This window comes from Watersipora subatra, chromosome 8 (genome assembly GCF_963576615.1).
Source record: "Watersipora subatra chromosome 8, tzWatSuba1.1, whole genome shotgun sequence".
Classification (NCBI taxonomy): Eukaryota; Metazoa; Bryozoa; class Gymnolaemata; order Cheilostomatida; family Watersiporidae; genus Watersipora; species Watersipora subatra.
In genome coordinates, this window is record NC_088715.1 from 775,678 (window position 1) to 803,603 (window position 27,926).

Below are 27,926 nucleotides of genomic sequence, written 5' to 3' on the forward strand. Positions count from 1 at the left end.
TCCGGAGTCTTACCTTGAAGGTTGATGCAAATTCTGAAAAGGACAAACAGGGCTTTAACCAAATATCTAGTCTGAAAACACCAGTTTAGTCATCTGTTACCTTCTACAAGGTGTAGATGCTTGTAGGCACCTGCAAGCACGTGTAGAGCCTTGGCTAATGCTAGATGTTCATATGGCTAGATGATTTTTGGCGCCTATAGGCGGCCCAAACTATGTTCAGGTAAAATTTGCATATTTACACAGAATGCCTTAAATGCCTTTGCAAAAGGTTTTGGCATTTTGTGCTAAGAATATACTTCAGGCAAAGTCTTGGCAGATTCATGTCTATGACAGAATTGTGACATAGGCAAGTATCTAATAGCATCTTAAATAAAATGTACTTTTAGTCTTCAAAACATGAACAGCCACACTCATAACACCTTCTACTGGTTCACTTCTGATTATTACAATTATTATTGAATATTACATCCATACACCAAAACAGGGCTCAAATTTGATTAATTTAGAGTTATCGTCTCAGCAAGGTAATGACACAAAATGAGGCAACTCCAACACCACATTATTTAGAATCTTGTTGATGCCCATTTGGTCTAAAAGCAGTCATTTTGCTGTCAACTCCAAATGACCAAAATGCAATAGTAAACACAATTTTCAGGATATTCCTCAATTGAAAACTTTACCTGAGATAGAGAGAATAATAAAGAGTCATGATGAATGAACTATAGGAACAATAAACACATCAGTTATGAAAATAAAACAAACAACTTGTTTTTCTCTTATGCAGTGCTTAGATCATGGATTACATACACTCCAGAAATACACAACAAACATTTCTGGTCTGTGAGTTGTGCCTCTAATAAATAATCAAACAGAAACTTTTGATATCACGGTGTTTCATTACTCACGATACTTTGACAAGTTTTGATAAAACTTTGCACTTGTTCAAACTTTTCTCATCACAAAGTCGGAAACCTGCCACTGTTTAACTTTTATGTTTACCTTTCTGGATCATCCTTGACAGAGCCTATGACTGTAACAATGTCTCCCGACTTCAGACCTGGCACTTTGCGATAGGAGTTGTCTTCCTACAGCAGGTTATCACACTGCATCACTACTTCAGTGAATATGAGTCAAAATTCCTGATCCAAACAAAGAGAGAAAAGTCTACTGATGGTTTTACGGATAGAGACGAAAAGGTCAGCACTTACCAAAGAGCCAAGGAATCTAACCTCCAATACAGACACATCTTCATTGACTGTTAGATGATGAGCATCCTGAGCATCACATCGATGATTATATGTCACATATGGCTCACCATTCACATACACCTGCAACAGTTGTCAATTTATCAAGCACAGGACTAGCTAGTCATGTATACCGGTAACAACTGTCAATAGACTGACATTTGAGTCATCATTAGCAAACACCAGCGACGGCTGTCAAGACGTTAAATCTCTACAATAATTGTCATCAACATGCATGACAGACATCACTGGATGCTACTAGATGGAAAGCTCAAAACAGAGAGTGTTAGAATTTTAAACGCATGACTATAATATATTGTACATGTATTCTGTCATAGCTAGATGCAGGCTTATGTAGCTTTACTTATGTTTACACAATTCTAGATTAACTACAAATGTTATGCATGACTAGCATCTCTCCATCCGCTGCAACACAGTAGCCGCTACAAATGTCAATAAAGCCCAGCTTACCGAGTAATAGTCATCTTGCACCTGAATGCCGATCTTGTAGACTTTTACAGCCTCAAATGGGAAGCCACCTTCTCTCTCCTCATCCCCGTACTCACCACCTAGTCTTGAATTCCTAACCGTTTCTCCTTCATAGAAACGTGGGTTGAAATGGAGTTGTCTTTCCTCATCAGAAGCGTCACACGCCAAGTTGACATCACACCTTAAATATTAACAAACAATCTAAACAAACATTCAGACTGGAAGACCAAACACTTGCTTCTTATGGTCCAATCATTGATAGAATGGGTCGGTCTGTGAGCGGGGCTCATGTCCCAAGTCGGATATGTGAAATAGGTCAATAGAAGACAGAAACATGTTTATAGAGGAGGTACAACCGGCTACTAGATGCAAGGGGGATATGACCCACCTAGGCTACTCTGTATTGGATATTGAAATCACCCAGTGGCAACGGTTAAGAAGCGTGGTAAGTAATTGGTTAGTCCCACATATACTGTTTCTGTGCTTCGAATTGGTTTGGAGCTGCTTCCACTCTGATTCATAGAAGCGGTGAAATCCAAATGCATTTAATTTCGTTTCTTGCTCATAATAACGTTCACTGCTGATGAATCCAAATGGATAACACTTGGTTAAGCTCTCCTTATTATAAGCGAAAATCTTTTAGCTCAAGCATATGAATCACTGCTATGAAAACATTCTACTGCTTCTCTTCTCACTACTGTTTTTGCTTGAGTTTTTACCTTTACATAACATTTACATGTCAAGGATGGGTTGTCCGTACGAGGATGATGAAATAATTATTTTCTAGCACAACTAGTTAACTACGCAAGAATTGGAAAAGGACAGCGACCTAAAAGTGAGTCTAAATCAACAAGTTTTGCTTTGAGGAATATATAGTGCAACTCCGAATAATTGAAACAGTCGGGCGCAAGTTCGCCGGCAGGGGGCAACTCCAAACTTATTTGAAGCGAGGAAGCACAGTGATTTTGTGGACTGCAGACTATTATGGGAATAAGACTGCTCCAACTTTCTTTCCGAATTCATTGGTTTTATTCTCTTTTGGTTCTATTCTTCTCCGTATTTTTTGAGATGTTAAAACCACGTTTACAATAAAAATAATCTCATTTCTGCCGCCACTGTGAAAATATGAACATTTATTTATATTTAAAAGCAAGAATACTAGATATTAGTTTAACTACTTGGAAATACTTGTTAGGTTTCTGTAGTATTTCGAGTAAGCCTTGAAAGAAATGATTTTCATATATTGCCTATAAAATGGCACCATACTTTTAATGCAATTTTTATGCTTTAAAGATTACTCTGTTAACAGAAATACATGACAAGTCGTGAGTGGCGAATTCCATGGAGATTTTCTTTGTTCGCATTATTCCAACTACGGCTCACCTGTGAAGGCTGTCACAACTGTCAGTCGTATTTGTCCAATTACACCGACACACAAGAATTGTCATTAACTATCTGTGTCAAAAAGCAAAAAAACTACACACACATAGGGTGTCATGATTTTATGGTCATGTTGAAACTGCTGCTGCTCACCTGTGAGGGTTGTCATGAACAGAGGCAGTCACATTAACCCAGCTGCCTGGAATCAGCTCCTGTGGGATGATGCTATTGTAACGAGCTCCCTAGAAAGCGAACAGAAAACTCCCTGTAGTTCAGACATTCTATTCTCATCAAGTCAGTCACACAGTACTGAATGAGTATGATAGTTCAAGGAACTACTTACATCAGTAGTTATGGCTTAAGGAAAATTGTAGCCTTAGTTCCTTCAATGCTCACAGACTGTCAATACTAGTAGATACTTACAAAGTATGCTGTGAATTCGACATCAGTAAATTCTGCATCACCATCTATGTAGATGTGAGAGACGGAACGAATGTCCACTCTATGGTCGTAATTGCAGAAGTGGGCTCCATTAACATAGACCTAAATGGGACAGTAGATCAAAGTTTACGTACAATATCCCTATGAGCTGATCATCACTGATTCAATGACACAGTTAATCAACAATATCCCTATGAGCTGATCATCACTGATTCAATGACACAGTTAATCAACAATATCCCTATGAGCTGATCATCACTGATTCAATGACGCAGTTAATCAAAAATATCCCTATGAGCTGATCATCACTGATTCAATGACACAGTTAATCAACAATATCCCTATGAGCTGATCATCACTGATTCAATGACACAGTTAATCAACAATATCCCTATGAGCTGATCATCACTGATTCAATAACACAGTTAATCAACAATATCCATATGAGCTGATCATCACTGATTCAATGACACATTTAATCAACAATATCCCTATGAGCTGATCACCAATGATTCAATGACACAGTTAATCAACAATATCCCTACGAGCTGACCATCACTGATTCAATGACACAGTTAATCAAAAATATCCCTATGAGCTGATCATCACTGATTCAATGACACAGTTAATCAACAATATCCCTACGAGCTGACCATCACTGATTCAATGACACAGTTAATCAAAAATATCCCTATGAGCTGATCATCACTGATTCAATGACACAGTTAATCAACAATATCCCTATGAGCTGACCATCACTGATTCAATGACACAGTTAATCAACAATATCCCTATGAGCTGATCATCACTAATTCAATAACACAGTTAATCAACAATATCCCTATGAGCTGATCATCACTGATTCAATAACACAGTTAATCAAAAATATCCCTATGAGCTGATCATCACTGATTCAATGACACAGTTAATCAACAAAATCCATATGAGCTGATGAACACTGATTCAATGACACAATTAATCAACAATATCCCTATGAGCTGATCATCACTGATTCAATAACACAGTTAATCAACAATACCCCGATGAGCTGATCATCACTGATTCAATCACACAGTTAATCAACAATATCCCTATGAGCTGATCATCACTGATTCAATAACACAGTTAATCAACAATACCCCGATGAGCTGATCATCACTGATTCAATCACACAGTTAATCAACAATGTCCCTATGAGCTGATCATCACTGATTCAATAACACAGTTAATCAACAATATCCCTATGAGCTGATCATCACTAATTCAATAACACAGTTAATCAACAATATCCCTATGAGCTGATCATCACTGATTCAATAACACAGTTAATCAACAATATCACTATGAGCTGATCATCACTAATTCAATAACACAGTTAATCAACAATATCCCTGAGCTGATCATCTCTGATTCAATGACACAGTTAATCAAAAATATCCCTATGAGCTGATCATCACTGATTCAATGACACAGTTAATCAACAATATCCCTATGAGCTGATCATCACTAATTCAATGACACAGTTAATCAACAATATCCCTATGAGCTGATCATCGCTAATTCAATAACACAGTTAATCAACAATATCCCTATGAGCTGATCATCACTGATTCAATAACACAGTTAATCAACAATATCCCTATGAGCTGATCATCACTGATTCAATGACACAGTTAATCAACAATATCCCTATGAGCTGATCATCACTGATTCAATGACACAATTAATCAACAATATCCCTATGAGCTGATCATCACTGATTCAATAACACAGGGAATCAACAATACCCCGATGAGCTGATCATCACTGATTCAATCACACAGTTAATCAACAATATCCCTATGAGCTGATCATCACTGATTCAATGACGCAGTTAATCAACAATATCCCTATGAGCTGATCATCACTGATTCAATGACATAGTTAATCAACAATATCCCTATGAGCTGATCATCACCGATTCAATGACACAGTTAATCAACAATATCCCTATGAGCTGATCATCACTGATTCAATGACACAGTTAATCAACAATATCCCTATGAGCTGACCATCACTGATTCAATGACACAGTTAATCAAAAATATCCCTATGAGCTGATCATCACTGATTCAATGACACAGTTAATCAACAATATCCCTATGAGCTGATCATCACTGATTCAATGACACAGTTAATCAACAATATCCTTATGAGCTGATCATCACTGATTCAATAACACAGTTAATCAACAATATCCATATGAGCTGATCATCACTGATTCAATGACACATTTAATCAACAATATCCCTATGAGCTGATCATCACTGATTCAATAACACAGTTAATCAACAATATCCCTATGAGCTGATCATCACTGATTCAATGACACAGTTAATCAACAATATCCCTATGAGCTGATCATCACTGATTCAATGACACAGTTAATCAACAATATCCCTATGAGCTGACCATCACTGATTCAATGACGCAGTTAATCAACAATATCCCTATGAGCTGATCATCACTGATTCAATGACACAGTTAATCAACAATATCCCTATGAGCTGATCATCACTGATTCAATGACACAGTTAATCAACAATATCCCTATGAGCTGATCATCACTGATTCAATGACACAGTTAATCAACAATATCCCTATGAGCTGATCATCACTGATTCAATGACACAGTTAATCAACAATATCCCTATGATCTGATCATCACTGATTCAATGACACAGTTAATCAACAATATCCCTATGAACTGATCATCACTGATTCAATGATGCAGTTAATCAACAATATCCCTATGAGCTGATCATCACTGATTCAATGACACAGTTAATCAACAATATCCATATGAGCTGATCATCACTGATTCAATGACACAGTTAATCAACAATATCCCTATGAGCTGATCATCACTGATTCAATGACACAGTTAATCAACAATATCCCTATGAGCTGATCATCACTGATTCAATGACGCAGTTAATCAACAATATCCATATGAGCTGATCATCACTGATTCAATGACACAGTTAATCAACAATATCCCTATGAGCTGATCATCGCTGATTCAATAACACAGTTAATCAACAATATCCCTATGAGCTGATCATCACTGATTCAATGACACAGTTAATTAACAATATCCCTATGAGCTGATCATCACTGATTCAATAACACAGTTAATCAACAATATCCCTATGAGCTGATCATCACTGATTCAATGACACAGTTAATCAACAATATCCTTATGAGCTGATCATCACTGATTCAATGACACAGTTAATCAACAATGTCCCTATGAGCTGATCATCACTGATTCAATGACACAGTTAATCAACAATATCCCTATGAGCTGATCATCACTGATTCAATGACACAGTTAATCAACAATATCCCTATGAGCTGATCATCACCGATTCAATAACACAGTTAATCAACAATACCCCGATGAGCTGATCATCACTGATTCAATGACACAGTTAATCAACAATATCCCTATGAGCTGATCATCACTGATTCAATAACACAGTTAATCAACAATACCCCGATGAGCTGATCATCACTGATTCAATCACACAGTTAATCAACAATATCCCTATGGGCTGATCATCACTGATTCAATGATGCAGTTAATCAACAATATCCTTATGAGCTGACCATCACTGATTCAATAACACAGTTAATCAACAATACCCCGATGAGCTGATCATCACTGATTCAATGACACAGTTAATCAACAATATCCCTATGAGCTGATCATCACTGATTCAATGACACAATTAATCAACAATATCCCTATGAGCTGATCATCACTGATTCAATAACACAGTTAATCAACAATACCCCGATGAGCTGATCATCACTGATTCAATCACACAGTTAATCAACAATATCCCTATGAGCTGATCATCACTGATTCAATGACGCAGTTAATCAACAATATCCCTATGAGCTGATCATCACTGATTCAATGACATAGTTAATCAACAATATCCCTATGAGCTGATCATCACCGATTCAATGACACAGTTAATCAACAATATCCCTATGAGCTGATCATCACTGATTCAATGACACAGTTAATCAACAATATCCCTATGAGCTGACCATCACTGATTCAATGACACAGTTAATCAAAAATATCCCTATGAGCTGATCATCACTGATTCAATGACACAGTTAATCAACAATATCCCTATGAGCTGATCATCACTGATTCAATGACACAGTTAATCAACAATATCCCTATGAGCTGATCATCACTGATTCAATAACACAGTTAATCAACAATATCCATATGAGCTGATCATCACTGATTCAATGACACATTTAATCAACAATATCCCTATGAGCTGATCATCACTGATTCAATAACACAGTTAATCAACAATATCCCTATGAGCTGATCATCACTGATTCAATGACACAGTTAATCAACAATATCCCTATGAGCTGATCATCACTGATTCAATGACACAGTTAATCAACAATATCCCTATGAGCTGACCATCACTGATTCAATGACGCAGTTAATCAACAATATCCCTATGAGCTGATCATCACTGATTCAATGACACAGTTAATCAACAATATCCCTATGAGCTGATCATCACTGATTCAATGACACAGTTAATCAACAATATCCCTATGAGCTGATCATCACTGATTCAATGACACAGTTAATCAACAATATCCCTATGAGCTGATCATCACTGATTCAATGACACAGTTAATCAACAATATCCCTATGATCTGATCATCACTGATTCAATGACACAGTTAATCAACAATATCCCTATGAACTGATCATCACTGATTCAATGATGCAGTTAATCAACAATATCCCTATGAGCTGATCATCACTGATTCAATGACACAGTTAATCAACAATATCCATATGAGCTGATCATCACTGATTCAATGACACAGTTAATCAACAATATCCCTATGAGCTGATCATCACTGATTCAATGACACAGTTAATCAACAATATCCCTATGAGCTGATCATCACTGATTCAATGACGCAGTTAATCAACAATATCCATATGAGCTGATCATCACTGATTCAATGACACAGTTAATCAACAATATCCCTATGAGCTGATCATCGCTGATTCAATAACACAGTTAATCAACAATATCCCTATGAGCTGATCATCACTGATTCAATGACACAGTTAATTAACAATATCCCTATGAGCTGATCATCACTGATTCAATAACACAGTTAATCAACAATATCCCTATGAGCTGATCATCACTGATTCAATGACACAGTTAATCAACAATATCCTTATGAGCTGATCATCACTGATTCAATGACACAGTTAATCAACAATGTCCCTATGAGCTGATCATCACTGATTCAATGACACAGTTAATCAACAATATCCCTATGAGCTGATCATCACTGATTCAATGACACAGTTAATCAACAATATCCCTATGAGCTGATCATCACCGATTCAATAACACAGTTAATCAACAATACCCCGATGAGCTGATCATCACTGATTCAATGACACAGTTAATCAACAATATCCCTATGAGCTGATCATCACTGATTCAATAACACAGTTAATCAACAATACCCCGATGAGCTGATCATCACTGATTCAATCACACAGTTAATCAACAATATCCCTATGAGCTGATCATCACTGATTCAATGATGCAGTTAATCAACAATATCCTTATGAGCTGACCATCACTGATTCAATAACACAGTTAATCAACAATACCCCGATGAGCTGATCATCACTGATTCAATGACACAGTTAATCAACAATATCCCTATGAGCTGATCATCACTGATTCAATGACACAGTTAATCAACAATGCCCCTATGAGCTGATTATCACTGATTCAATCACACAATTAATCAACAATATCCCTATGAGCTGATCATCACTGATTCAATGACACAGTTAATCAACAATGCCCCTATGAGCTGATTATCACTGATTCAATCACACAATTAATCAACAATATCCCTATGAGCTGATCATCACTGATTCAATAACACAGTTAATCAACAATACCCCGATGAGCTGATCATCACTGATTCAATAACACAGTTAATCAACAATACCCCGATGAGCTGATCATCACTGATTCAATCACACAGTTAATCAACAATGTCCCTATGAGCTGATCATCACTGATTCAATAACACAGTTAATCAACAATATCCTTATGAGCTGATCATCACTGATTCAATGACACAGTTAATCAACAATATCCCTATGAGCTGATCATCACTGATTCAATGACACAGTTAATCAACAATATCCCTATGAGCTGACCATCACTGATTCAATGACACAGTTAATCAACAATATCCCTATGAGCTGATCATCACTGATTCAATGACACAGTTAATCAACAATATCCCTATGAGCTGATCATCACTGATTCAATGACACAGTTAATCAACAATATCCTTATGAGCTGATCATCACTGATTCAATAACACAGTTAATCAACAATATCCCTATGAGCTGATCATCACTGATTCAATGACACAGTTAATCAACAATATCCCTATGAGCTGATCATCACTGATTCAATGACACAGTTAATCAACAATACCCCTATGAGCTGATTATCACTGATTCAATAACACAGTTAATCAACAATATCCCTATGAGCTGATCATCACTGATTCAATGAAACAGTTAATCAACAATATCCCTATGAGCTGATCATCACTGATTCAATAACACAGTTAATCAACAATATCCCTATGAGCTGATCATCACTGATTCAATGACACAGTTAATCAACAATATCCCTATGAGCTGATCATCACTGATTCAATGACACAGTTAATCAACAATATCCCTATGAGCTGACCGTCACTGATTCAATGACGCAGTTAATCAACAATATCCCTATGAGCTGATCATCACTGATTCAATGACACAGTTAATCAACAATATCCCTATGAGCTGATCATCACTGATTCAATGACACAGTTAATCAACAATATCCCTATGAGCTGATCATCACTGATTCAATGACACAGTTAATCAACAATATCCCTATGAGCTGATCATCACTGATTCAATGACACAGTTAATCAACAATATCCCTATGATCTGATCATCACTGATTCAATGACACAGTTAATCAACAATATCCCTATGAACTGATCATCACTGATTCAATGATGCAGTTAATCAACAATATCCCTATGAGCTGATCATCACTGATTCAATGACACAGTTAATCAACAATATCCCTATGAGCTGATCATCACTGATTCAATGACACAGTTAATCAACAATATCCCTATGAGCTGATCATCACTGATTCAATGACACAGTTAATCAACAATATCCCTATGAGCTGATCATCACTGATTCAATGACGCAGTTAATCAACAATATCCCTATGAGCTGATCATCACTGATTCAATGACACAGTTAATCAACAATATCCCTATGAGCTGATCATCGCTGATTCAATAACACAGTTAATCAACAATATCCCTATGAGCTGATCATCACTGATTCAATGACACAGTTAATTAACAATATCCCTATGAGCTGATCATCACTGATTCAATAACACAGTTAATCAACAATATCCCTATGAGCTGATCATCACTGATTCAATGACACAGTTAATCAACAATATCCTTATGAGCTGATCATCACTGATTCAATGACACAGTTAATCAACAATGTCCCTATGAGCTGATCATCACTGATTCAATGACACAGTTAATCAACAATATCCCTATGAGCTGATCATCACTGATTCAATGACACAGTTAATCAACAATATCCCTATGAGCTGATCATCACCGATTCAATAACACAGTTAATCAACAATACCCCGATGAGCTGATCATCACTGATTCAATCACACAGTTAATCAACAATATCCCTATGAGCTGATCATCACCGATTCAATAACACAGTTAATCAACAATACCCCGATGAGCTGATCATCACTGATTCAATCACACAGTTAATCAACAATATCCCTATGAGCTGATCATCACTGATTCAATGATGCAGTTAATCAACAATATCCCTATGAGCTGACCATCACTGATTCAATAACACAGTTAATCAACAATACCCCGATGAGCTGATCATCACTGATTCAATGACACAGTTAATCAACAATATCCCTATGAGCTGATCATCACTGATTCAATGACACAGTTAATCAACAATGCCCCTATGAGCTGATTATCACTGATTCAATCACACAATTAATCAACAATATCCCTACGAGCTGATCATCACTGATTCAATGACACAGTTAATCAACAATGCCCCTATGAGCTGATTATCACTGATTCAATAACACAATTAATCAACAATATCCCTATGAGCTGATCATCACTGATTCAATGACCCACTTAATCAACAATATCCCTATGAGCTGATCATCACTGATTCAATGACACAGTTAATCAACAATATCCCTATGAGCTGATCATCACTGATTCATTAACACAATTGATCAACAATATCCCTATGAGCTGACCATCACTGATTCAATGACACAGTTAATCAACAATATCCCTATGAGCTGATCATCACTGATTCAATGACACAGTTAATCAACAATACCCCTATGAGCTGATTATCACTTATTCAATAACACAGTTAATCAACAATACCCCTATGAGCTGATCATCACTGATTCAATGACACAGTTAATCAACAATATCCCTATGAGCTGATCATCACTGATTCAATGACACAGTTAATCAACAATACCCCTATGAGCTGATTATCACTGATTCAATAACACAGTTAATCAACAATATCCCTATGAGCTGATCATCACCGATTCAATGACACAGTTAATCAACAATATCCCTATGAGCTGATCATCACTGATTCAATAACACAGTTAATCAACAATATCCCTATGAGCTGATCATCACTGATTCCATGAGACAGTTAATCAACAATATCCCTATGAGCTGATCATCACTGATTCAATGACACAGTTAATCAACAATATCCCTATGAGCTGATCATCACTGATTCAATGACGCAGTTAATCAACAATATCCATATGAGCTGATCATCACTGATTCAATGACACAGTTAATCAACAATATCCCTATGAGCTGATCATCACTGATTCAATAACACAGTTAATCAACAATATCCCTATGAGCTGATCATCACTGATTCAATGACACAGTTAATCAACAATATCCCTATGAGCTGATCATCACTGATTCAATGAACCAAATAATCAACAATATCCCTATGAGCTGATCATCACTGATTCAATAACACAGTTAATCAACAATACCCCTATGAGCGGATCATCACTGATTCAATGACACAGTTAATCAACAATATCCCTATGAGCTGATCATCACTGATTCAATGACACAGTTAATCAACAATATCCCTATGAGCTGATCATCACTGATTCAATGACGCAGTTAATCAACAATATCCATATGAGCTGATCATCACTGATTCAATAACACAGTTAATCAACAATATCCCTATGAGCTGATCATCACTGATTCAATGACGCAGTTAATCAACAATATCCCTATGAGCTGATCAACACTGATTCAATAACACAGTTAATCAACAATATCTCTATGAGCTGATCATCACTGATTCAATAACAAAGTTAATCAACAATATCCCTATGAGCTGATCAACACTGATTCAATAACACAGTTAATCAACAATATCTCTATGAGCTGATCATCACTGATTCAATGACACAGTTAATCAACAATATCTCTATGAGCTGATCATCACTGATTCAATGACAAAGTTAATCAACAATATCCCTATGAGCTGATCATCACTGATCCAATGACACAGTTAATCAACAATATCCCAATTTTTGTCTTTGCCCAGGGAATCTACACTCCTGTCAAGGGACCCTACAGCGGTGAGTTCAAAGAGATAGTAGAAAGGATGCTAGACCGAGATCCAAACAAGCGGCCATCTGCTGATGAATTGTGGACTGATATCCTACCTTCCGTAAGTTAAATGTGCCCCTTGTTGTGCTTGAGTGAGCTTCGATTTCAATTAATTTTGTTCTGTTGAGCTTTGATTTGCTTATAAGTTAGTAACACAGCATACCGATTGATGGATGGAATTCTTGGAAAGTGGAACAAAAATTTTTATCTGGAGAGGAATTCCCGCAAGTACAATTCAGCACAAGTTGGTTCCAAATTTTCATGGACTCACAACATAACTAGATAGTTTTATAACACATCCACACCAGCTCTTCAATAGTAGTTCTTATCATGACCCTGTTTCCACCCTATCTCCGCCCTATCTCCACCCTATCACCGACGTATTTCTACCCTATCACCGCCTTATCTTCACCCTATCTCCGCCCTATCTCCACCCTATTACTGCTTTTTCTCCGCCCTATCTTTACCCTAACACCGCCCTATCTCCACCTTATCTCCTCCCTATCTCCACCTTATCTCCGCCCTATCTCCACCCTATTACCTTCTTATCTCCACCCTATCACCGCCTTATCTCCACTCCATCTCTACCTTTTCCTTAGTTTTGCACTTGAGGCCTTGTCTCACATGGTCAGTTGCAGTTGTGGACTTAATGTTGATGAGTTTCACGCAGTACTTTTCTCATTGTTAGGTTGCACATTTGGTGGCCTTTCCATTTGCTAGTTGTACACAGTATCTTGTGTCACTCGCTATTCTTACAGTACCACCTTTATTCTTTACAGGTAATGGCCAAGTATTCTGATGATAGAGGTGCAGAAGCAGATGATGAGTTGGGAAACTCTCATGATAGTAATCAGAGCAAGAAGACCATGTCAGTACTTTACTACCTCACAACGCAGAGCCTGGCCTTGACCCCAATTCATGTGCCCAATAAGATCAAAGTCAAAGAGGTGAGTGTGATAACTCGGACCTGAGCACCATTGTTACTAATGATGAATGAATAGATAATAAAGCATAGCATTATGGGTAATGATTTAAAGAGAAATATTAAAATATATATTCATGGATGAGAAATCAAAAAAGAGGTTATTACTATAGCTTTATCATCAAGATTTCATTTATAATTTAATTTATATTATATATGTATAATATATTAATTATTATATTATATAATTTAACTTAGACTAGGTGAAGCTTACAAGTCGACTTGACATATATTTTCATTATTTCATAATTGTTGTATTTTATTTTCAATTGTCACCCTTATCCTCTTTACTTTCATTTAATCAGTTGCAACGTTTTGGGTTGCAATTGAGTAAATTGCAAATCCAAAAGTCGTGAGTTATCAGAAATTAGAGTATTAAGCCATGATACACGTACAACAAGTACATATGCACATACTATTCATATGAACATAATGCTCATGAAGAAGCAACCTGTAACAACTAAAGAGCAAGTCTTAAACAAGTAAATGACATCATTTGTAGCCTGAGATTCAGACTTGTGTATGATTTCATGTTGAGGTGACTGTTGAATAGTGATTGCAAGTTCTTGAGCTCTTACGAAGAAAAATGATAGGTGTCTGACTCACTTCTCACTTTATGCCAATAATCAAATATTTGTGAGTATTTTTATAATTTTTAAATTGTAGGTAGTATTTTTCAATACCTTATACACCTACAAGATATTTACCATGTACCTGTTCCAACATGTTGTTAACCTTATCAGATACCAGCCATACATATACCAGGTTGTACACTTATGGACGTTGTAGGTTGCAGTGGGGCGTGACCATGCTATCATAATAAGCCAGGAGTGTATGGTGTTCACATATGGTAGAGGCACTGAGGGACAGCGCGGCCATGGAGATGACAAGAGCAGGCAGACACCTGTACTAGTTCAGGCTCTGAAGAGCAAGTCAGTCAACAGGCAAGTACATAGATTCATTGCTACATAGATTTATCACTGCATAGATTTATCACTACATAGATTTATCACTACATAGATTTATCACTACATAGATTTATCACTACATAGATTTATCACCACATAGATTTATCAGTACACTATTGTGCCGTTATATTTTTAAGTTATTATTAATTGTTCTGAAGAATTCCATTTCTTATGTCTATTAATAGTTGATAGTTTGTTGCCTCTTGTAAAGTGTCTAAAAGTGTTTTTTGTGTGTTGAGCATCTAGAAAAGTTGTTGTCTATTGTTGAACATCTAGAAGAGTTGTTGTCTCTTGTAGAGCATGCTGTGGCGATGGTTTCAGTGTCTTTGCTAGCAACAATGGGATTGTGATGACTTGTGGTGACGCGGCATCCAGCTGTCTTGGTCATAATGAAGAGCAATCACTGAACAAGCCTAAGCTTATTGAGGCTCTTCTCCATGTCGATGTTGTGTCCATAGCCTGCGGAACTGAACACGTCGCCATCGTAGGCAACAACGGAGATGTATACACATGGGGCAATGGAGCTTATGGCAAACTCGGGCTAGGGAGTGAGGATAACGCTAGTCTTCCGCAGAAGGTAGCTTTTTCTGAGCCAGTGAAGGTGAAGGAAGTGTTCTGCAGTGAAACTGGCACCATGTTTCTCACAGATGTTGGCAGCGTTTGGGCATGCGGCAGCAACACAAACAATCGACTCGGTCTCAACAATCGCCAAAGTTTTCTTGCTGCCCTTAAAAAGGCTTTTAGTAAAGTGAGTGAGCTCTCCCCAGAATTTGAATTTGTTTGTTAAGCGACATATAATTTGATGTTGACCTGATTATCATCAAAATCCATTGAAGTGGTGAAATAGAAGCATTTTATGTAGCAGTAGATGACAGGGTTACTATCGGAGTTGTTTACTCTGTAAAACTCCGACAATTGTGAAATTTTAACCAGTATTTAAACTTGGGGAAAGTTAGCCTACCAGCGCTTTGGTATTTTTTCTGTTTCACTGCATTTCAATTTCTCAATTCATTTGCAGGCTGAGGTTGAAGGTTCAAAGGAACCGGCAGTAGTGCGTGACCTTTGCCGGTTTATTGTCACGTCCATTAGCATGGGTTCTCAACATACGGCTGTCCTTATTGAGGGCGGCCAGGTCATCACTTTTAGTCGTAATTCAGAAGCTCAGCTTGGCAGCGGAGACTGTAAGCCTCAGCAAGGACTTGTTAATGTCAAGTCTCTTTTGCAAGTTAACAGCATGGTAAATCATCAGCTCTTCGTGCTAGACATCAATTTAGCTTCTTTAGATATTGTTGTCTTTTACGTAAAGGTGGTATGCATAGTGTATTTGAATTTCCAGGTCATATTTCTTTCTATAAAACAGCTTCATTCTTTTCACGACCTTTCTGCTTTCATCTGCACTTATGTCACGTGGACCTGGCACCATGCTGGTAATTCAGCTCATCTGTTACAGCAAGTCGGCTGCACACCTCTTAGCACTGTTGTTAGCATAAGCAATGGTCAGCTGCTTCTCCTTGGCTCCAGATACAAGCAAGCACCTTCCACTGACTCACGCAATTGGCTTGACCCTAGCAGCGTGAAGCGGCAACTCTCCAATGAGGCAGTAAGGTCGAGGCAAGGGTCAGCGAGCAGTCAGCGATCACTTAGTCAGAGCAGCATTTCGAGTGCTCTAAAAGAATCACAGGGCTTGCATCACCTCGGTTCGTTTACTCTCTATCTTATGAGCGAACATCACAATTAGTTTTTCACAGCGAGGAGACACATTTGGCTATCATAATTCAATGCTACTCTTGATGGTTCATTTTCAGGGTCACACTCTGGAGGTCGCAAAGTGTCTGTTGAAAGACAGAACCTTGAGCTAGATTGCGAAAGTGAAGCATCATCTTTGGGTCACCGACAGCTGGGATCAGCTGGTGCTAACAGTGTGCGAGCCTCGAGTTCACGAGAGCCTTCGTTAATTGACCAACTCGAGGTTTGAACAAATAAACTGCTACCATTATATTTTGTTGGTGACAGCATATCTCTATGTCTATGACTCTCTATCAGTAGCAAATCAACTTTGTAATAACAATCGCATCAATAGTACATCTATCTTTATTCTAGTTTTGTTATATACTCTCCAGTCTGAAGTTACAGATTCTGACTACACCAATTGAAATATTTTTTCATCAGAGATTTTGTTTCAAGGTCATGTCTCCCTGGTCTTCAGACCTTTTGTCAACATACATCTCACTGTTGGTGAAAGAAGGTCTGTCATTACAGACACCATATCTGTTGCAGACGCAGTTTCAACCTACTCCGCTCATGAACATACAGTCCGAGCAGTCAGAGACCGCTGCTCTTTCCTGCTTCACTTGTCACGGAGAAAACATCATTGTACTTGTTGAAACTACCGCTCCTCCTGCCCAAAAAAATTAAAGAAGCGACGGTCAAATCAAAAGAGCTTAGGAAGGTACGATGACACACCCCACATTTATCCCAATAGGGATCTAGTTTATCAAATGAAAGAAAATATATCTATAATACATGCGCGTTCAGTTAGGATTGATGGTTTCACACATGTGCTGCCCAACAAGGTATTCATGATGTCACACTGTTGTTAGTTTCTCTGTTTCATATTATTAACTTTGTAAAACTGCAGCTACAGCAGCTGGTGTCTATCTGTGTGTCCCACCAGGTAGTGAAAAACATGAATAGTAGATGGTTGTAACTGATGTTGGCACTTACAGATAGCCATAAGTTAGCAGCAGCATTGAGCAGTTAACCAATCAACTTTTTAATATTGGCTTGTACTTAAAAAGCTATCATCAAATGTGACTCACCCTTGACAGCCAAACAAACCTGAGGAGTTCTGCGTCTAGCAGGGAGGCCTTAGAGGACAGTGAACTCAGTGAGATGGACACAACAAGCACCGTCCCCACCTGGCTAAAGGGAGAACTAGCTGAGGCTCCAGTCTTTGGCAAAGACGCTGAGCCTCTTGATGGTTTGTGCATTGCTTCCTTTGAGAACAGAAATATTTTGTGTCTGTTTGCAAAATAATCAACAAACTATATGACCAATTCATTTTTCATAGATGCAAAAAGGGTGATCAGTAAGCCTCCCATGTCACCGACGAAGGCTATAAGGGAGAGACCATCGGGTAAAGCCACTGTATTCCATAAAAAGAGGCCGAAAGATTATTCAGGGTCTAGCAGCGAGGAAGATGGTAATACATAGTCTATATTAGCCTGTGATCTGGAAAATTTATCAACTGAATATCTTGTCATTCATTCAAAATAGAGTTCGGTCTGCGGCTAATCAATGTTTTTCTGCTACATTACTTACTTGTTCTGCTTGCTAGAAACAAGCCAGCCTATCAGCACAGCCTGGACTGCTGACTCACCGACAGCTTCACTTCCATCTCCTGATATATCTCGTGGTGTTCCTACTGCCAGCAAAGGTAAGATAAAACCTTCCCATTCTCTGATATATCTCGTGGTATTCTCACTGTCAGCAAAGGTAAGATATAACCTGTCCTTCTCCTGATATATCCCGTGGTGTTTATACTGCCAGCTAAGGTAAGATAGAACCTGCCCATCTACTGTGTGCAGCATCGGCCAGACCAAGAAACAAATACTTGGTCAAAAGCATTGGTTTTTTTAAATAAACCAAGGGCTAGAGGTCTTCAAGTGAAAAAGTCACCATCCTAACACTTGTACCATTTTAATCTAGGAGAAGCATCCATAGAAATCAACACCAGACATGGGAAGATCTGTCAGGATAAATGCGTTTCTCACATGATAGCGTCTGGTAATTGCTTTACAGGTGTCAGGAGGTTAGAGGGTACCAAAGTGAGTGAGCGACCAGATTCTCGAGTTGAGCTTGAAAATGATTTATTGAAAAAAGAGGCAGAGTTGAGGTAAGTCTTTTACTATATGACTCGGATTTTGTTGTTGTTGGCTCACTTATGATAGTCGATGAACTTGTCAGGTGACCTTATAAGCAAGTTCACACCATCTCTACTCACTATTAATGAATAGCGGTCTTGCAAATATAAGCATGCTCTTGGTAAAGAGAGCAATTGCTGCCAATCTCGTCGGCTTTGAGGAATGTTGATGTTTGAACAAAGGCTTTGGGAAAAGAACGGAGTATACCTCTGAAACCACAAGCTGCACTTAATCACCAATCGGAGAAGGCTCGACTTATGAAAACCTAGTTATCTGACACCTAAAGGATCATTTGCATGGCTAGGAAATTATACACGCTGCACATTCGTGAGAGCCAACACCATCATAACCTGCGATTCCACCATCATATGCGGTTACAAGGCCCGTCTCTCCAAACACCTGAGCTACCTGACCAATGGTTAGGAGAAAGACCAAATCCAGTAAACAAAGGACAGCCAGCAAAATACACACTTGATAAGGTGCCCAAAGACTACCTCTACTAACCGTCTGAACCAAGACCAGACCGAAGCCAGAAATGACAATTTGATACCAGAAAGCCGCAAAAGTAACTGTTTTGCAATTTTAATATTCATAATTTTTCCGCAGGATCTTTCACAACACGATGTAATTTTTTACACATCACAATTCTTTTAGCCAATGATGCCCTGACTTATTTTTAAATCCTATAAATAGTAGCAATAGAATAAATACCACAGCATTTGTCTAAGTTCAGCATTCAGTCACTGGATCTACACAGAGCAAGGCAAGTTGAGCTATTTTACAATATAATGTAAGGCAGTTAGTTGCCGAGTCCTACAATTTGGAAGTTATAGACTTATTTTACCTTATGTGCACAAATCTTGGATCATATTTAATCGATTCACTTTTTCTCTTGTTTTACTGATTTTTATTTGATTCATTTTGTTCCAACTACTTAAATAGTATCTTAAACTTAATATTTTGGTTCTTTGGCAAATTCTGTCTTTATTAAAAGTAGAGCATAGTGAACTTTGCTGAAACGGTTTAATTATTGAGCTGGTAGGTTACCCCACAAGTTGTCTTGGGGGTAATTTACAAGGTCAATAAACTTTCATGCAACTATTTCGATGCATCAAAGTCATAACTGCATGTCTTGAGTTCGGGTTGTTGGTTGTTAAAATCCAGACATTACGCAATAGAACTAGGGTTTGTTTTTGAATGTTGGTGGAGTAAATGACAATCAGCGTGCCTCAAAACAACTTCACCGACGTATCAGAGGCAAATTCTTCACACCAACACAAGGAATGGTTTCACAATTAAAATACAGTCATACCTCTACATACAAGTGCCCCAACACATGAAAACTTGAGATACAAGCTGGCTTTCTAGCAAGTTTCTTTCTTGAGATTCGAATAATGTTTGAAATACCAGCATATGAACCAGTTCTCGATGGTCACTACTCGATGCGGCCAAGTATGAGAGAGGTCACTTTTGAGAACAGCATCGCCCAGTTTTTGTCCTCAAATCCGTTTGAAAAATGTTTTCAACTGGTTGGCCAAAAATTTATTGAAGTTAAATTCAAAGTTTCTACTACGGAGGGTCACAAAAGTTTAATGTACCGAACGCGTTGCTCTCAAGTCTTTGTCAGTCCACCGTTATCAACGTTTGTCTCGAAGGTAAAACTCCATTCAATTGTGTATGTAGTGATGATACCTATATTTTATTGCAGATCGTAACAACTAAATAGGTATTTGTTACTTTGTTAGTGTAGGCACTGAATTATCACAATTAAAAACACTTTTTTCATCGTAATATCTTCTTTTGGTAGTTTTTCATAATATCACAACGAATAAATTTTTACTTAGTTATTTTATACAGGAATTAGAGCCTTGAGATGCGAGTAAATTGACATACGAGCTCAGTCCCGGAACACATTAAGCTCATATGTCAAGGTATGACTACTCAGAAAATGTTCTCATATTTTATAGTTAACTAAAGGTCACGAAGCATTTGAAGGAAGCTCATTGATCGATCTGTCTGTTACCACATTTGACTTTTAACGTAACCTTATCGGTCACGTTCATCTGTTTTTCTGCATTATATTTAGAGTTGGGACTTTGTTGTAAGTTGAATTCTGATTTTTTAAGGATATCAAAGCTAGAGGAGGCCTACAGTCAAAGGGCGGATGAGGCAAAAGAGAAGTCAGTTCAAGCAGCCATGAAAGAGGAAAAACTTGAGAAAGAAACTCGCCAGTAAGTTGCATTTTTTCTCGACTCTGTTAACAGTAGGTTCACTTTCTCTCGACTCTGTTAACAGTAGGCTCCACTTTCTCTCGACTCTGTTAACAGTAGGTTCCACTTTCTTTCGACTCTGTTAACAATAGGCTCCACTTTCTCTCGACTCTGTTAACAGTAGGCTCCACTTTTTCTCAAATCTGTTAACAGTAGGTTCCACTTTCTCTCGACTCTCTTAACAGTAGGTTCCACTTTTTCTCAACTCTGTCAACAGTAGGTTGCACTTTCCCTCGATTCTGTTAACAGCAGGTTGCACTTTTTCTCGACTTTGTTAACAGTAAGTTGCACTTTCCCTCGATTCTGTTAACAGCAGGTTGCACTTTTTCTCGATTCTGTTAACAGCAGGTTGCACTTTTTCTCGACTCTGTTAACAGTAGATTGCACTTTTTCTCGACTCTATTAAAAGTAAGTTGCACTTTCTCTCGACTCTGTTAATATTAAGTTCCACTTTCTCTCGACTCAGTTAATAATCATTGGTTATTGAATATGATTGCCACTCAAAGGGAGGTTTTTATATCACAAATTCTATCTAGTCATACCTCGACAGATGAGTTTATTGTATTCTAATACCGACTTTGTATATCAATGTGCTCATTTGTCAATGCAATATATTGTATATAAAGTAATTGAATATAACTTAATCTGTAAATGTTATAAGAAACCACCTAAACGGTATATTACAAGAAAAAGATGTGTTTTTAGTTGTTGTAGTTCAGTGCCTGATCACAAAGTGAAACAATTACCTATTTAGTAGTTAAGGTCTGCAATTAATGTAACATTACCATGTACAGTACTGTATGGAGCTCTTACCTTCAAGATAGATGTGGTGGCTAACAGCAGTGTGAGAGAGACTTTGGTAAACAACACCTTTGATACACTAGAGTTTTGTTACGCTACGTAATATAACATAAACTTTGACTTTAACTTCAATGATGTTAGTTCGCTAAACACACACTCTTAACGTTTTAATCTTTTACTAAACCTAACTTCAATTTTGTCAAGGTTTTCATTTTTTAATATCTGTTGCCGGCTTGACACTTTTTGCCCGGCTTTCAGTATAGATTTTAGCCGACCTTATTAAAACTTTTGAAAATGATGTGACGAGAAAGATCGATTAATGGTGTTATCAAAAGCGATCTCTCACATACTTGGCCATCGAGAACCGGCTCATATCTCAAACGTTTCTCATATCTCAAGACAGTAGCTTACATGAAATTTTGCTCGTAATTTCCACATATGTTGAAGCTTTCATGTGTCGAGGTATGACTATATATATAATCTAGGCAAGTGGAAAGCAGTGAAGGCAAATCCAATGTGTCACTATTCATGTCTACTGCATGGTTTTGCAGGCTACGGGATGAACTGGCAGAGCAGAGCAGGCAAATGCAAGAGAAGGTAATTTCCTTGCAACAGGAGCTGGTGAGGATACAAACGAGCAAACCAGTCCCTGAAATTGAGAGCAAACAAACATCAAAGAGCTCTATATGCATCATTCAATAACTTTATATGCATCTTATTAAGTGCATCTGATGGATCAGCATGTCAGATTCTGCCTAATGAGGCTAATATTCACGATACTGTTTACATGTCGAGTTAGACTGTGGTTCCCTTTCCTGCTGAGTTAGCCTGTGATCCCCTCCCATCTGTTGAAATCCATTATTTTCCTATTACTGCAATGTGCATAATATTTTTATTAGATTGTGTTACCTTATTGTTGCTTTTGACTATGTAAGTGATTTTTATGATGTTATTTTTTTAACTTTTACACATTTCACAGTATTTTTGATTTTTTACTCTCTGTCATTATAATTGTACAAATTTCCCTCCACCAATAATATACACCTCTGTGTAGCAATGTAGCAAATCTTTTCGCGTTTTGCATTATTGACTTTTGTAGTATTGGAATCATTTATTTCCTCACCTTATATAATAAAAGTTTAATGGCATAGCAGGGGCATAAGTATAATATAAAATGAAGGAGTAAACACAAAACACAAGCTACATGCATTTTCTGTTATCACAACGAATTGAGGGCAAGGTAGGCAAGTAAGTAATGTGCTACTTAATTGTGAGTAATTGCGATATCTCCTAGCCTCTGTTCGGGTCTGATCAGCAGTAAGGGGTGGGAATAGAAAGGTAGAAGCACTGCTCAGTGTCTGTACAAGTTTCTGGCAGCAAAAATAAAGAGTTCTACATCAAAATTAACAAATCCTATTTGTTGCTATCACGAGTTCTCAGCCTTGACCTGTGCGGATGTCGATACAGTGTCAGAGCTTCGGTCGAGTGCTGCCTGCGGTTGCTTGTTCTGCATGTGCAGTTGCAAGAGGCTTGCCTGTCGGCCCGCATAGTCACACAATTGACACTTGAACGGGAGGTCTCCCGTATGTCTCAGTACATGTGTGTTGAAGACACAACGGTGCTTTGTCACAGATGAGCAGTGTTCACATGAATAAATGGAAATATTAGGGTCATTGATATGTAGTCTCATGTGTGCCTGATACTGGTCCCTTCGATAAAAGAACAGCTGGCAAACCCGGCAAGTAATGTGCTTTGCTGGACCACCCGGCTTAGCTTTAGAACCAACAGGCTTCCCTACATCTATTCTGTCGCCGATCACACTGAACTCCGTGCTTCCCCTCGCACTCTCAGCGAGCACTGCATCTAATGGCATAGTGACGACTGGGGAGTCGTCAGGTGCTGTTGCCTCTATCAATGATTTGAACAAATGACTACAATAGACTAAGGTTACAACGGAACATGTAAGGCAAGATAAAAGGGCAACTGGCTTACCTTGGGGGTGGTTAGAAGGAGGCACAGACCCAGAGTTGCGGTAGGAAGCAGGCTTTTGGTGCAGAGATGGGGGTTTAGTTTGCTGCTGCACTGTATCGGTGATAGAACTGTAAACTGGATTCAAATTGCCTGATAGTGCAACCTGTGAATTGTCCTATAAGAACACAGGAAGATTTATGACAAACATGGCTGGCACTGGATCTGACTCTCCACTACTTGAAAAAACTTGATATTAAGAGGCTTTTTGTAATTTGAACATCAAACGATGGGCAGCTGTATGAGCCTAAATGGTGGCAGTAAAGGCCCGCGAACAGACTTGAAAATAACTTTTAGGTATTTGTGACACGCCATATCATTTTCAATACCAATAAAATCATAAAATTGTTATATGTAATAGGAAAGTTTCTCAGTTATTCAAAACTGTTTTCGAAATTGAAATCGAAGCAGTTTAACCTGACATACAGCTTTATATTGAAGGTGGTTCTGGTCAATATGGTCAGCACAAAAAACTGAGAAACTTGTCTTCAAAATGATGGATTGGATTTTTAACAGTATTATTTTTTGACGTTCAGGAAGGTCATAGCAACTGCATCCTACAAACATCACATTTTTATGAATGTTGGAAATGACTTGGCTTCACAAAAGTCTAAGCCACATGAACAAGTTTCCCTTTAGGAGCCCACTGTGCACTATATGAAATGCCTTATTTGTATTAAAAAAAACATGGTCTTGTCACATTTGTCACTTTTATCACATAATAAACTATGGAGAAACAAGAGACTTGTAGCCATGACAAAAAGTACACAAAAAAGCCTAAAAAGGATTAATTGGTAAATAAAGCATCGACATGCCAAATTAATAAGTTTAACTCAAGTTTGTATTATTCCTATTATCATAACTAGTACCCTGGCAGTCTGTGTGCCGTGAAAGATTGTCGGGTGTAATAACTAATTCCGTAACTATTTCAACTTTGAGGCGAGGTGGCCAATTGGGGCAGATGATAGGGTGTCAGTTTGACAAGCCAAAAGTTCAAATCCCTTTAAAAGCAATATTTTTTTAACCTCGGCTTCAGATTGATGGACAGACAAAACTTTTGCTTAACTTATAACGAATAACCCTGAACGGAGATGCATAGTATCTCTTTCAGGTGTTGTGGTAATGCAATAGCATCTCTTTCAGGTGTTGTGGTAATGCAATAGCATCTCTTTCAGGTGTTGTGGTAATGCGATGGTATCTCTTTCAGGTCTTGTGGTAATCCAATAGCATCTCTTTCAGGTGTTGTGGTAATGCAATAGCATCTCTTTCAGGTGTTGCGGTAATGCAATAATATCAAATCAACATTTTCCTTGTTTTGTCATAAACAGTACACCAACTGCCAGAGCAATCTGGCGAATAGAGCAATCTTTGTTGATACAGCTAGCAAAAAAGCAGCAAAAATTTTGTCCTAGGATGGCGAGAATAAAAAAATTTTGTGTTCCAAGTAATGTAAGAAAATCTTATAACAAGGGCACCGTAACCCAAGGGTGCACTGTATTAATTATTTATAAAAAGTGCACATTTAGCGTGTGCAATCACGAAAAGGATATACAGTGTATGGTACGAGCATTGAGTGTGATGAGAACGTCTTAGCCTTGTGGTTACGAGCGCTTGTTAGTAAACTTGTGATTTGCAGGTCGTGAGTTCAAATCCAGTACAAAGGTGATTATTCGTTGCTAAAACTTTACTGCTATAGCTGGACAGACGAACGAAAGACAGACAGACAGTGAGATTTATATAGATTAATAATTGAAATATATATATATATATAGATGCTTCATGTGCTCTCAACTAGTAACTCTCTGTCTCTCTGATATTATAGGGTCACCGGGACTATTCTTTTTTAAAGCTGTGTACATATTCGTATAGATAATTTGTTATTGGCTATCTGAGAGTGAGCCCCTGGACCGATCTGCACGGCCAACTGATACACATAAGTACATGCATTAATTTTATCCGTCATTATACGTCACAGTACGCTGACTTGTTCTGCATATGAAAATAGTACGCTGACTTCCCAACTAACAATTTTACGTTCCCAGAACGTTCCAGGGAGGTTCCGAAAAGTCCCAGAAACGTTACATCGTAACGTTGTCACAAGATTATTTGTAGACACATTTTCAACGTTCCAGCAACGTTGTGGGAAAAACATTGCTGGAACGTAACTCTCAAAACGTTCCATCAATGTTGTGGGAATTACTTTGCTGGAACGTATTTCCCATAATGTCCCTACAACGTTGTGGGAAATACGTTGCTGGGACGTATTTCCCACAACGTCCCAGCAACGTTGTGGGAATTACGTTGCTGGAATGTTAGCAAATGATCCTGCATAACATTCCCACAATATTGGGAGAACATTGTGTAATATTCCACGAACATTTCTTACATAATATTGTCTCAAGGCTATTAGCTAACATCCCAGGAAGGTTACGCATAGAACATTGGTGGGACATTGATGCGTAGGGATTTCCATCTTTATTATACAATATTCCTAGCTACTGAGCATTGCTTTCCTTGCCGCGGTAATCTCGTTGAGCTAAAACGAAATATAATTATAAGGGCATACAAGTTAACGGCCATTGGCTTCGCTCTACTAACGTAATGATTTACATACGCGTCGGCTTGTCAGAAGACACGTAGCGTTAATCAATAGGTAGATAGACTATCACCATCCATCTGACAGAACATGTATATGTGGCGACTTGGTCAGTTGCGATGAGTTCACACCGTCGCGTTTTACTTTGACCCGTCTAGCTAATGCTTTGAGAGTCAGAGCTAATGGACCCTAGTCATTTTTGCGATATGTCTAATGAAGTGCGAAAATTGAAATTTGTAGTAACTTTTCATTTCATTTACATAAATCATTCAAATTTATCATTATTTTTTTTTCATTATTTTGTTTGTTTTTATATCTGTGATGAAAAATCTATAACATTTTTAATTTGTTTCATTTTAAATAATTTTTTGTTATGAAAGGGGGACAACTTCCAAAAAATGAATCATGCGTTTTTGTACCATTCTAGCTAGAACGTTAGAACGAGGAAAAGGTTTGCTAACGTTATTATAACGTTGTTACAAAACATTGTTATCGAATGTCCTAGCAATGTTACAGGATTGCTACTTTGAAATGTCTGGGTATAAGCATTCACATAATATTGTCTTCTAATATATTCGGAACAGTATGGCATTTCACCATTATGGAACATTCAGCAGATGATCTGGTGCAAAATTCCTGCGACATGGGGAGAATGTTACAGAACATTCCACAAGCATGCCTTTTATGATGTTGCCTCAAAGATATTAGCTAACATCCCAGGAACGTTTTCGTGCAGAACATTAGTGGGGTGTAACTGTGTAGACAATTTCTAACATTTTGATGTTTCACAGAATGTTCCTCTAATGAATTGCGTACAATGTTACTATAATGTACCGAGCATAACCGTCGACAATATTCTTTCCTTAAGCTATACAACATT

The 27,926-nt window shown here is 37.8% G+C and overlaps 2 protein-coding genes across 2 annotated transcripts in view; both read left to right on the forward strand.

Annotated features, from left to right (window-relative positions):
• The window catches only part of LOC137401912 (nestin-like), a 1,051,237-nt gene that overhangs the window by 699,301 nt on the left and 324,010 nt on the right, over window positions 1-27,926 (forward strand). The window lies entirely within an intron of this gene.
• On the forward strand, window positions 13,369-17,843 carry LOC137401804 (serine/threonine-protein kinase Nek8-like). Its single transcript, XM_068088286.1, has 7 exons — window positions 13,369-13,539; window positions 14,258-14,346; window positions 15,726-16,176; window positions 16,447-16,660; window positions 16,883-17,125; window positions 17,234-17,397; window positions 17,706-17,843. Exons 1-7 carry the CDS (start codon window positions 13,369-13,371, stop codon window positions 17,841-17,843), a joined length of 1,470 nt encoding a protein of 489 aa, XP_067944387.1.

Excerpts from the sequence above, each read along its gene's own strand:
- LOC137401804 (XM_068088286.1), top strand. The coding sequence starts at position 13,369 with ATGACACAGTTAATCAACAATATCCCAATTTTTGTCTTTGCCCAGGGA. Across the intron at positions 16,177-16,446 it reads TTAAAAAGGCTTTTAGTAAA|GCTGAGGTTGAAGGTTCAAA; the intron begins GTGAGTGAGCTC and ends ATTCATTTGCAG. Across the intron at positions 17,398-17,705 it reads CGTTAATTGACCAACTCGAG|ACGCAGTTTCAACCTACTCC; the intron begins GTTTGAACAAAT and ends TATCTGTTGCAG.